The 12,768-nt window shown below is 38.1% G+C and overlaps 1 protein-coding gene across 15 annotated transcripts in view; it reads right to left on the bottom strand.

Annotated features, from left to right (window-relative positions):
* The window catches only part of DLG1 (discs large MAGUK scaffold protein 1), a 146,437-nt gene that overhangs the window by 85,710 nt on the left and 47,959 nt on the right, over positions 1–12,768 (bottom strand). For all 15 annotated transcript variants that reach the window (XM_062499552.1, XM_062499553.1, XM_062499554.1 and 12 more), the window contains one exon: positions 7,940–8,104. In XM_062499552.1, coding sequence (XP_062355536.1) covers positions 7,940–8,104 — 165 coding nt within the window. The remainder of the gene's footprint in view (positions 1–7,939; positions 8,105–12,768) is intronic.

Below are 12,768 nucleotides of genomic sequence, written 5' to 3'. Positions count from 1 at the left end.
CTTTCTTGTCTCTGTTGACAAGAATTTGTTGAGAAAATCCTTATGGAGAATTGGGCAGATTTGGTCAACTGCTTCGCACTATAAAACACAAACTGACACCTTTGCATGTATTTCCACATTCTTCAATTACAGGAGTTTAAAATCAGTAGCCTATCAAGAACTTGGCAATGCATTTTAATTAGGGACTGCATAACAGCTCCTCTCAAGTGTGACCACTGAAGTACGATACTATCCTAAAAATAAGTATGTCTAAGAGTATCTTCAAGTTTTTCTTTATGATTCCCAATATTCTATGTATGTTCCTAACACCAGAAGCATTTTCTGCTGAAGATGGCAAAGCTTTACAAAGTTCTCAATTTAGAAAAAAGTAACAGATTGCAACCTTCTCATAATCATAACTCAACTTGCAAATTACATGTCAACTGATCTCTGATTTCTACATGGAAACAGTATCTTCATCGTCAGGTTAACCTCATCTACCTCCTCAGACTGCAGCAGAACAAGAAAATCTACTCAGGCAAAGAGGAAGTTAAAATTGCTGTGACTGTTGGCTAACAGTGAACATGCACAGTTCAAATCAAAGATCATCAGCCTTCCTGAGAGCAGAAAACCTCTCCCAATTAACAGAGAAGGCTGTTTTAACAGCAGCTCCACAAGCTCTAAAAGACTTCTGGGGAAGCTTGAGAAAACAGAGAGGATTGGAGAGAACATCAGGAGATAAAAGGAAGGGAACTTATTAATATTATCAGCACAGGATTTGGGTTCACATGGAAAGGAGACTGTTAGCATTGAAGGAAGGATGTGTAAACATGCACATTTATATAACAGCTATTTCCATACAGCTTAATGGGAAGGAGTTAAATAAAAGTGCTTGTTTGCAGTTGAAGAAATAAGCAATGTATGCTGTAATACATTGGTTGGTATAGCCTGAAACCAAAAGACTACCAGCAGTTGAAAGATTATTTCAGAGGGTGACTGTAGGTCACTGTGTTTATTATAGGCTATAAAACAACTATCACCTGCTAATCTATAGTTCTGGAATTATTATTCAATTTTTGAAATAACCATTGCCTAGTCACTTTTATAATTTTAGAGACTTAGTATTACTGACTATAGTTTCATTGGTATCCCCTGAGTAAACTCTTCACCAAACAGAGGGGTCAAACTAGTTCATTCTTCATTCCACAGAAGCTGCCCTCTATCTCTGGTCATTCTTGCTGTTCTTCTTTAAGTATCTAAATTTGCCTTCTTAATCAAGATAATGAATGGTGCAGATTTCTGGAGTGATAAGATAATGCAGTTTTATTCCCATTTGCTTCACTGATTATTCCTTGTATTCCATTTGCCTTTTTGACTGTAAATTGAGTACTGAGATGATTATTCCATTGATCTGTTATAACCCTGAGCTCTTATTTCTTTTAGATGATGCAATGAGAACACAAGCTCTCTGAAGATCCTTCTGGTAACCTCCATCCATGGTTACCAATCTTCTTCCTTACCATTTACTTTCCTTTTGTTGTTGATTTGGTTTTTGGAGGGGTATTTTGTTTGCTTTGGTTTAACAACTAAATCCCCAAATTTGTTTTCTTATTTAATGACAGCTTAAGTTTTTCCATAATCTTTTTTGAGTGTGTCTATTGTGTGCATCCAAGAAAACCTAGAAAGTTACATCAACAAGATGACCTTTAAGTACATGCTTTAAGGGATTTGTGCAGCAGAAATTCTCTTTGCAATGCATTCATCACTTTCTCATCTCTCATTTCTCCACATGCTCATTGATTCTGCTCTTTAGAACAGTTTCACTGTGTTTTGCCAGTACAGAAATGAGAGCGAGTTCCAATTTCTCCTCTCCCTTCTGGAAGCTATTTTAAGAACAAGTACCACCTTGCCATATCTCATTCCTGTGATACCACAGTCAGAATAAGAGGGCTATTACACAGGAATGAGCACTAATAGATAAGCAGTTTCAAATCAGGGTTAATTTAAAACCATTAAGCTTAAATACCATTAGGTCCTCGAAATACTTGTCCAAAGATGACTAAACGTGAAAAAAAGCAGGCATACACCAAGTGGGCACAAGATATTTATTTCACAGACAGTGCACGTAGTCAGCAGAACTGCTGCACTAGTATTCCAAAGCCTGCCTCCTCAAAGGTTTGGGAACCGCTGACACACTGTTAGACATTTCCTTGAAACTATGTGTCCACTTCACAAAGTACAGGATATGGAGCACAAAAGCACAAGCTGCTGCTTCTAAGTAAGAGAAGAAAGGCTGAAGGACTTACCTCTCACCCTACAGGCACTCACAGCACTAGGTCAAATCAAATGCCCAACTAACCTACTGCCTCTCTCAGCAGTGAACAGTGAAGGTGTAGAGTGATCCTCTCCTGCTCAATACATCATCACAAGCTCCAGCAGAGGTTCACAGAGGCAAAGAAGGTAAACTCTGTCTTATTGCTTTTATTGTAATAAAAGACTACGTGCACTCTAATGAGCCTGAATATTTTCTCCCAGATCTGACACTGTAAGGGATAAGCAGAGATAAAGCACAGGGGCACTGGCACTGGGCATAGCTACTGCTTCAAAGGTATTCTCTGGGTGATTCACCTGGGCAAAAAGATTGCTTTGGCGAGAATTTGGGGGTAAAACTTCCATCTTTTATTCAATGGGGAACAGTATTTCACCTCAGTTTGAAGCATTTCATTGTTCAGAGACAGGAAAATAGTAAGTCATTTGCATTTAATGTCATAATATTATGAAGTCATAGTCTTATTCACTGACATAAGTTTATATAACTACAAAAGAGTCTCCCAACTGCTTTAAATTGATAAACAGCATTAATCCACATGTCCCCTTTGGTAAAGGGAAGTGGGGATTTTTACTGCATCACCTGAAGCACAAGTCCTGTAGCAGAACAACACCCCCAGCCAGAATGACAGCTCTGTGCAGATCAAACAGGAAGACTGATCCTGTCCCCAGAACCCCCTGCACAGGGATGACCATTCCTGGGAACATGTGAGGACAGGAAAAACAGCCAACTGTGCTACATGAAATATAGAAGAGAGTCCATGATTATGGAACTACGAGTTATAGCTTCCCCCACCAACTTTCCAGAATTCCTAGAGTGTTCCACTACTCCACTGATGATCACACAAAGCTGTTCTAGAGATACCAAATATTCAACTAGTAGAATATGTCTTTAGCTACTTATAGATGTACAATTCAGTCTGTAATTAAAATTTTCATGTCTAGCATGAAAAAGACATTTTAAGCCCCTTATCAGACTCACAAAGCCAGTACAATGCTCCAACTAAAACATTTCTGTTCAGCTGTCCATATCTGTGCCACGTGAAAGGAACAAACCAGGTGAGGCATTATCCTCACACCCTTTGAAGATTAGTGCTATGGTAAAAATCTCCAGAGACAGATCACTGAAAAAGATTTGATTAAAGAAAGAGCAATGGCAGAAACTTTTCTCAACCAGTGAAGTCCAGCTTCTTGTTACCACATGCAGCCACATGATAATATCATTTATAAACTTATCAACTGCTTTGGAAAGTTTTTAAGAAGTTGTGCAAATTTCAAATGGGAATTATGAATATAATGGAAATGCATTGAATAATACAATACTAAGAATTTATTTCAGAGCAAGATAAAGATTTATCATGCCAGTCATGGTATATTTTTCCAGTACAAGATATATTTAGTAGCCTACAAATTATTACATGTTCCCTTTAGAGTTTCTGCATTAGCAATGAAATATTAGCCCCAAATACCAATACACAAACATATTACAGAAATATATGGAAGCCCCAATCAGGTTCTACACTTAAACACTCAATTGCCATGCTACATCAAATATATATATATATATACATATATATATATATACATATATATATATATATATACATATATATATATATGATAAATAATCTGTCATGCCGAGATTGCTCTAAATAAAGATTACTGATTTTTTTTTTCTGTTCCCATTGCACCTGACCCATTATTTTATAGCCTTGTAATAACTGGTTATTCAAAGCTTTTTTTCCTTGATAGAAAACTTCAGCTACCACTTCACAGTTTCAAAGCTTATTTGGTACCATATCATATCTGTGTCAGATTTCGCTTGATTGGAGCTGTTTAATAACGCCATATTTGAACTGCGAACCCGTCCCTCGGAAGGGGCAGTGATGCCACGGTCCTAGGGCGCTAAATTCAGCTTGCATTGAAGCAAAGCCTGTTGTAGCATCGCCATCTCGCGGCCAATCTGCACAGCAGAGAGTCTCAGAATTCTCGGGACCTCCCATTGCAACCACGCGATTCCGGCTGGAATTTGGAAACCCCATACTGGAGAAATTCTAGTACTGCTGAAAATATTCTTTCAAACCTTTGGGACAGAATATTTGTGAAGTATTTGAAGCTGGACCATTTTCACTATTTCTTCGTGATTCTCTAACATTAAATACTTTTTTAAAAGCTGGTTTACAGCATTATCATTCCATTTCACATAGTACTGGAGAACAGAGGACACAACATCTCCTAGGCCAAGTTTACTTCTTTGTTACTTGAGACATAGGAAGCTGACAAAGTTCCACTGTAACAAGACAAAACCCCTAAGTCTTACTCAAGCTTTATATCAGTACAGCTAGTCTCTCTTATTTTATGCTTAGTTCAAACATGCAATATTTTAACCCAATCTGAATCTGAAGTAGCCCATTCCCCTTGTCAAGAAGCTAAACCACCTTCATTTACTACAGTACTTAACATTTGATAAATAGCAACCACATACTTACCATCTAAAAATTTGGGATACACATTTGTATTTCTGGTCATTGAAATATACTCTTTGAAATAACCTGTCCAAGCAAGTTATAAAAGCTGTTTTAAGTCCTAGAGTATTTGAAAGGTTCTCTCAAGAACGAAATGTAAACCAGCCAGAACCTTCTGTTCTTCTGTATTATTCCTCCATACTGCAGAGAACTTGCTATAAGAGAAGGTATTCCTCAAAATCCAATTCTACTGGCCTCTGAAGCATTGCTTAAAAAGTAACATATAATCATAAAATCTCTGACTTCTTCAAACTACTATCTCTTGACTTAAAATTTTAAGTGCATTTAACATTTATATTTAAAACAAAAACAAACTCCTCTTATTATTTTATTCCCGACATAAACACAACATTCTCTATTACATTTAGTTTCCTTAAGCAATAAACTCTTGATGAAAGCTGATCAAGATCTTGTATATCCGCCAAGACCTGATTCCTTGCACAGTGCACAAAGCCAACCTACCAAATAAATCACACAAAGCACTCTTAAACCAGAACTGTTATTGCTAAATTGATCTTCAACATGAGCTATGCCAAAATTATGAACAACTTTCATATCATCAGACCAAAAGCAGAGCAGACCAGCTATGCTAATAATACAACAGCAACCTTGGGTTTTTTCTTCAGGAGAGAAGCAAGCCAGCAGTCAACTAGCATCAGAATTCAAAATTACACAAAACGCTGGTAAACAACTGAAACCTGGAACACTCACCCCAGTTTTCAGATGAACAAAGCTTTTAATAATTTCAATACATTGCTTTGAAATTAATAGAGAGGAGCTACCTGAAAATAATCAGATATAAGCTAAAACCGGTAATACAAACTGAGTGATAATACTTCCCTTATGAACATTCTTCCCTATTAAGTGATGACTTCCCAGCATTTACTAGTGTGAGACAGATAACAGCAATCCTCCTCAGAGACCTAAGACACACAGTATTTTGAAAAGGCCTCACCATATTTTGTAACTATACTTAATTCTGCTTAATTCTATTTTGAAAATAGTTTTCTGTCTTCCAGACAGTTTTACAGCTCCCCTCTTTGCCTTTTTGATCCTTTGCAAAAGGCAAGACTAACTGCTCTAGGAATTAGGAAAAGTTCGTGAATAAACAGAGTTGACCTTAAGTCCCCAGAGGAAGAGGATTTTTTTTTAATTTACTTCTAATGGTTGCACATAAAAGGTGTTTCATTACTTTCCAAACATCAATTAATTGAGGGAATTAGACATGTGAAAGTCTGTTACGGTGTGTCTAACTTCATAACCAAGAAAAGTCCTAGTCATTCCCAAAAATAAAAGCTTTGTCACATGAAAGCTTTGAGTATTCTCAGAAGGCTCTTCAAGAGGGCAATACAGGGCACTTCTAAAAGGTGAATCATTAGGCCTTAAAGAATTCAGCTAGTCTAGCTGAAGACTATGGAAAAATACTGAGTGTTCATTATGGAGATAGACGTAAAAATCAATGGTTCAATATAATCATATACATTTTAAAACTTTTAGAAAAGCTGGAAAACAATTACTAAATGCACTCACACTACAGTTGGTTCTCCTACTGAATCCTTACAAGTAAATGATAAAGAGCTGATATATTCAACAAAATTTTTCCTCATAATTGAAAAAAATGGAAATATAACTAGGTACAAAATATTTTTTATTCCTTAAAATATCATAGAATTGTTTGGGTTCGAAGGGGCTTAAAGATCATCTAGATCAAACTCCCTACCATGGGCTGGAAGACCCTGCACTAGACCAGGTTGCTCAAAGCCCCCTCCAACCTGGCCTTGAATACTTGCAGGGATGGGGCAGACACCCCTTCTCTGGGCAACCTTTGCCAGTGCCTTATCACTCATAGGAAAGAATTCCTTACTAATATCTAATAGAAATCTACCCTCTTTCAGTTTAAAGCTATTCCCCATCTTGTCCTATCACTTCATGGCCTTGAAAAAACTCCCTCTCCAGCTCTCTTGCAGCCACCTTATGTAGTGGAAAGGGCTCCAAGGTCTCCATGGAGCCTTCTGCTCTCCAGGATGAACAGCCCCAACTCTCTCAGCCTTTTTTCACAGGAGAGGTGCTCCAGCCCTCTGATCACCTTTGTGTCCTCCTCTGGGCTGCTCCAACAGGTCCCCGTCCTTCTCTTGCTGGGGACCCCACTGTGGGTGAAGTCTCAGCAGAGCAGCACACAGGGGCAGAATCATCCCCTCCTCCCCTGCTGCCCACTCTGCTTTGGATGCAGCCCAGAACATGTTTGGCTTTCTTGGCTATGAATGCACATTGTTGGGCCATGTCCAGCCTCTCATCCAGCAGCACCCCCAAGTCCTTTTCCCCAGGGCTGCTCTCAATGTAAATGTGCGTTTGTTCTTTGCAGTTACAAAGGACACCATCACACACAAACAATTCATGCTAAAAGTACCAAGCTATAATTCGACCATGATGTAAGTCCATCTCATCACTCTAAAGCCCAAACATTCCCTAGAATCAAATAACTTCTCCACTTTTCCCTGATAACCAGCCATAAAGACTCAGAAATGTTATAGAAAACAGCATTTAGTCTGACACACAAAACCAGTATTCTATTCAGAACATGATTGAGCTACATCTGTCTATTAACACAGTAAATAAAACTGCCTATTATTACCCCCTCCCAAACCTCACATTAAGATCATTAAATCTGTCTTCAAGTTTCTGAAGCAATCTTGAAAATAATGGTTCTGCATGCTGAAAAACTCCGGAGACATATACTGCACTTGGCTTACTGCCTATTGCACATAGATCCTCAATTAAAATATTTACTAGAAACAAACTCGGAATTGACTCTACAGGTTTCTGATGAAAAATCCAAAATGAAACGGACAGCATGAACTACAGCTCCCCTCCAAACTACATCCAAAATCTATAGTTACCTATATTTGTTTTCTGGGCATTTTATTCCCATGCATGTCTAGTTAGAATGTGTGAAACTAAGTCAATGCTTTAATGCCTACAAAGTAACTTTCACAAATGAGCAGTTCCATAAAAAACAGAAAGAGGTGTTTCCCATGCATTTTTTTGCCCCACAAAATTAAATTGAGGGGCATACCAAAACAGTTCACTTTTGAAATTTAAGAGCCTACCTTTACTGGTGAAATATGAGAATGGGAAACAAATCCATGGACATTCTCAATCTGTGACAGATTCTTCTCTGATACATGAACCAGCTCTGGACCCGTCACCTCATTGGCAATGTGTGGAGAGCTGTGCTCCTGTGGGGGTGTATCTTCATCCTGATAGCGGTATTTCTGGAAAAAATAAGAAAAATAGAAAAAGATCAAGCCACCACAGAAATGAGAAAAGATTATCCAAAAAAACTTGGACAGAAATAATTGTTCTTCTGACCTTGCTGATATCAAGGCAATAAGATCTATAAATAAAAATTTTAATTAGTATTTTTAGTTTAAAGACTGGTCGTATCCAAAAATGTTCCAGCCCTTATAGTCCCACCTGGGATTACTATGAAGTTACCTAAACCCCAGCAGGGTTTACATGTTCATAAGAAACACCCCAACATTTTCTAAGCACTTTCACACACTACTACTATACTCCCAAGTACATAAATAGTTATTAATAGCTTTTAGGGAAAGCATGTCATATATACAGAAAAACCTTCTGAACACATACTCATTTTAGCTTGGGAAAAGTTATTCCTGTTACTGAAGGATATTTAGGATAGAAGATATTTCCTTAGGGTTTATTTTAAACAGAATTCCAAAATATACGTACTACAGCTTAAGTAAAAAAATAGACATTTTCCTGGCAATTCTTTTATATATCATATCCCAGTAGATAACTGCAAGTAACCCATTTGTCTGCAAACACAGAACACTACACCAAGGTAGTATCTGACAAACAGTCCATTACTACTATCCCTCTCAAGAGTCACATGCAATTTTTATCTCAGGTTACCACAAAGATCCATTCCCTTCATCCAAAACACCTACAATGTTACAAAGCTAAGATCTACAGGATAAACTACAAAGAAACTGCTTGAAATGATCTATCAGTTATCAGCTCCTGTAATGCTTACCACATTCTTAACCCAGTTGTACAGTAGAAGCAATTCAAGTGTATTTTCTGTAAAATATTAATTAGCAGAGAAGCACAAGACCCACTTTATCCAGCATAAGAAATACCTCCTAAGAAGAAAGCAAGAGCATTACATCTTCTGTTACCACCAGAACCCAACTCCAAACACTTCAGACCTTTTCCTTAGCTGTATGTACCAAAGGAGTAATGGTGAAGTCTGACAGTTATGAAAAATTGCGGTGGTTACTCATAAAGCCCTAATTTTTCCATTTTTTTTAGCAGAGAGGTTTCATGAGATAATCAGCTTAATAACTCACTATTACCAGAAGACAAAAGTCTTCTTTCCTTTCCCTGTAGCAGTGAGATGCTGGATTGCTCAGCCTCAGACTGCTGCCATTCATCTTTTTTCTCTGATATTGACTTGTTTTTCACTTATCAAAATAAAACCCTGAAAGGAGTTGACATTAGCTCTCTAGAGCAGCCATATTAAACACTAGAAACAGAGAAGAATTATAATTTAAACAAAGTGTTGGCCAAAAATACAAGGGTACATTACTGGAGTATAAATTAAACCACACTGGGAATTAGAGAAAATAAACATTGGAGCTCCAAGAAGCAGAGAAAATGTCTTGCAGCATCAGAGAATGTAGGAATTCTGTGAGCTTAAAGCAGCCTGCTCCACTGATGAAGGCTGTATTTGGCTGAACTCATGATCCAAAATATCCCTAGCAGACCTTAAGCTTTGATTTCATTATGAAATACAGGAAAATTATTTGAAAGTGAATTTAGTTTCCACATCATCTCAGACAAGGTCCTGTAGAAGCTAGAAGTGGATCATTCCAGTTTTACAGTGGGGGCCAGGACACACACAGCAACATCTATACAAAAAAAAAAAAAAAAGCCCTGAAGACACTAATTAGTCGTATAATCATAGGTCAAACAAAACTAACTTCCTTTATAGAACAGTTAATATCTTTAGACAAAGCACAGAATTACCTTGCTGTTTTCCCCTGATACAAGACCTATTTATTAGAAACAGGTACTATTAGAAACAGATACTTGAACATGACTGAATGTAAACAGGCTCTAGATTTCACTAATAGCTATATGTTTACATTGTAGATTATAATAGTGCATATGAAGTTTTAAGAGATCGGTGTTTCACAGTTTTCATTAAAAATGAAAAAATGTTGTGATAAAGAATTGTCCCCTAAAAGGCAGTGACAGGGTCCACAATCTTCTCAAAAAAATGCTTAAGGTGGACTGCTGATTAGATTTCAATGTAGTATTTGAGACTGACATTACTATTTGACGTGAAGTTGTTTAAGAAAAGACTTAGTGCCAAGTGTGGTTGACAAGGCGGTGTTAGGTCATAGGCTGAACTTGAGTATCTCAAAAGTCTTTTCCAACCTTGTTGATTCTTTGATTCTGTGAAGTGCATGAAAACATGATATCCACACCTGTTCTGAAAGATACCACAGCCCTTCACAGAAACTACTTTTGAGCAAAGTGCTTTAAGTAAAGAAAACTACTGTATCTTTTAACAGCTAAATCTCCATGGAAGTGTTTCTACTGCTTCACTACAGAGCACCACCCCTGGACACAGTGCCTCCTGTCTGAGGCAGCACGTTCAAATGAGCTGGTGGGTCAAAATGCCACCACTCAGCACTGCCCTTCCCTTCCTCTCCCAGGAGCTGCCAGCCCCTGAACAAGAACGCACTGTTCCAGTCATGCCAAGTTAACTGTGCTGCAGCATCCAAAGCCCTGTGCAAGCTCCCCTCCGTAGGGGTCTAAAGTCACGATTTCACAGTGCAGCCCAGCTCTCCCCAAGGGCAGCCAGGGTCTGAAGAAGCAGAACCCATTCACTTGCTCTTGGTCAGGGTGTACAACTTCATCTCCCTGCCCCTTGCTGGGAGCACACAGCTGACTTCAGACAGTGAGCAAGCTCAGTAAAATCATCCAGCAGAATGTTTCTTCCCCTCTTCCAGCTGTAACAAATTTTCTGTTGTTCTCTGAAGGGGTTCATAACAAGCTGAGGCACACAGCAATGCTGGCCTAACAGGGAGAAAAGCAGGTAAAGTGTAAGGCAAACCCATCTCCAGCGGTTAGGAGCAGATCATTACTCTGTTTACCAGTAAGAGAGTGCAATCCCACACCCAAATCCAGGCTCCAAAGAGACCCTAGTTTACAAGAGCCAGCCGAGCAAGGGACACATAAAAGGAAAGGAAAAGGTGTGGCAGAGCAGCTCTGAACTTGCAGACAGCCTCACTTGCACACCTTCCAGCACTCACCTAGGTAATGGCCAAGTAATTTAACTCCATTTTAAGGAGCTTTATGGACTGCTTTACAATTTATAACCTTAATTTTAAGTCCAAAGCAACCAAGTGCTAAACATTTAATGCATACTTCTGACAGAGACACTGCCCCAAAGGATTCTGTTGCATAATATAGGTGTGTCAAAATTAATTTTAAACATTTCTTTTATGATGCAGCATAGTTAACAGAAAATCTTCAGGCTAAATTATACCCTCAATAAGTTTTGAAATGTCATTAAACTCTTTGGTCACTGGTGTAAACTACTGAAAAATCCATTTACTTTAATAAACCAGTGTTAGTTTGCATGAGATGAAACTAAAAATTAACCAAATTCACCACAGAGATATCATTTTTCAGGCCCACAACATCCTTTCTTCAACTCTCAAGCCCAGCAAAGTTAGGCAAAAACAAGAACAAAGTATCTGCAACAATATGCCGGACAAACAAGGATTTTCTGGACATTTTATAGCACCATTTTTCAGAACAGAGATCACCTGTTCACAGGAAGAACACAGAAAAGTTTTAGGAAATGCATACTAAGAGGTTCACTTTAGTCTTCTTAATCTCTTATCTGTATTTTAAAAGGAAGATACTTCAAACTCCCGTCCTTCTCCAGACTTTAGCCCTCCCACCTACCAGCCATACAACTCCAAAGTTAGTGCTCACTTCCAACAACAAAAGCAACAAATCTCAGGAAAGCACAACCTGACTTAGAGCTGTCCCTGGGTAAAATTTTCATTTTCACTGTACAGGTCCAACCATGGTTGGAAAGAGGTTTGGAATAAAAGAAGACTTGAAGAAGTAAATCTAACAATTTGAATTTGGTAAATATACAGAAGCTCACAGGGCCAGACCCTTTCTGAGGCAGTATGAACAGGCAGCTTGATGAAAGCAAGTAGTTTTAGATCACTTGCACAAAATTCCCCAAGTTCAAATACTTGTCCTTTTTAAATAATTTCTCCATTTAGTTAAACTAAATCTGAAAGGACCCTTCCAAAGATCAGTCCAGAAACTAAAGGTATTGTGAAGCACTGTTTGACACGCAACACCTCCACTCCTGCATAAAATGACCTGGATGCAATGTCAAAAACAAATGGGTAGAGAAGACTAAATATCTACAGCTCTCACATCTTCCCAGCTTTCACAACTCTGTCACCCTTCAGCAGAAGGTAACTTTGAACAACTCTAATAAAAAAGGCAACAGTACAGAACATTTTGCATACCTTGCTAAAAAACTAATCAAAAATGAATAGCATATTAAAGATGCTAATGCATTTTGTACAAGTCTTTCCTGTAGTCTAATGCTAAACTAGAAACTAATGCTTAGGAAAATAGAAGTGCCTTCCACACAAAGGAAGAAAAGGACACAAAACTAAAGGGATGCTCCACTATTGCAGAACTGAAGTCAACTTGAAAACATCTTATTTGTAAAAAACCAAGAAGATTATGAAAGGCAAATAAAATCTCTGCAGGTAAACAGCGATTCCTACTGGCAAGTTAAAAGTCTGTGAATAACAAAATAACCTTAAGTAATGTAAGAAAAGATGATAGTGTTCATGTCTCT

The sequence above is a fragment of the Cinclus cinclus genome, chromosome 10 (assembly GCF_963662255.1).
Source record: "Cinclus cinclus chromosome 10, bCinCin1.1, whole genome shotgun sequence".
Taxonomy (NCBI): Eukaryota; Metazoa; Chordata; class Aves; order Passeriformes; family Cinclidae; genus Cinclus; species Cinclus cinclus.
This window is presented reverse-complemented; position numbering and strand designations above follow the sequence as displayed.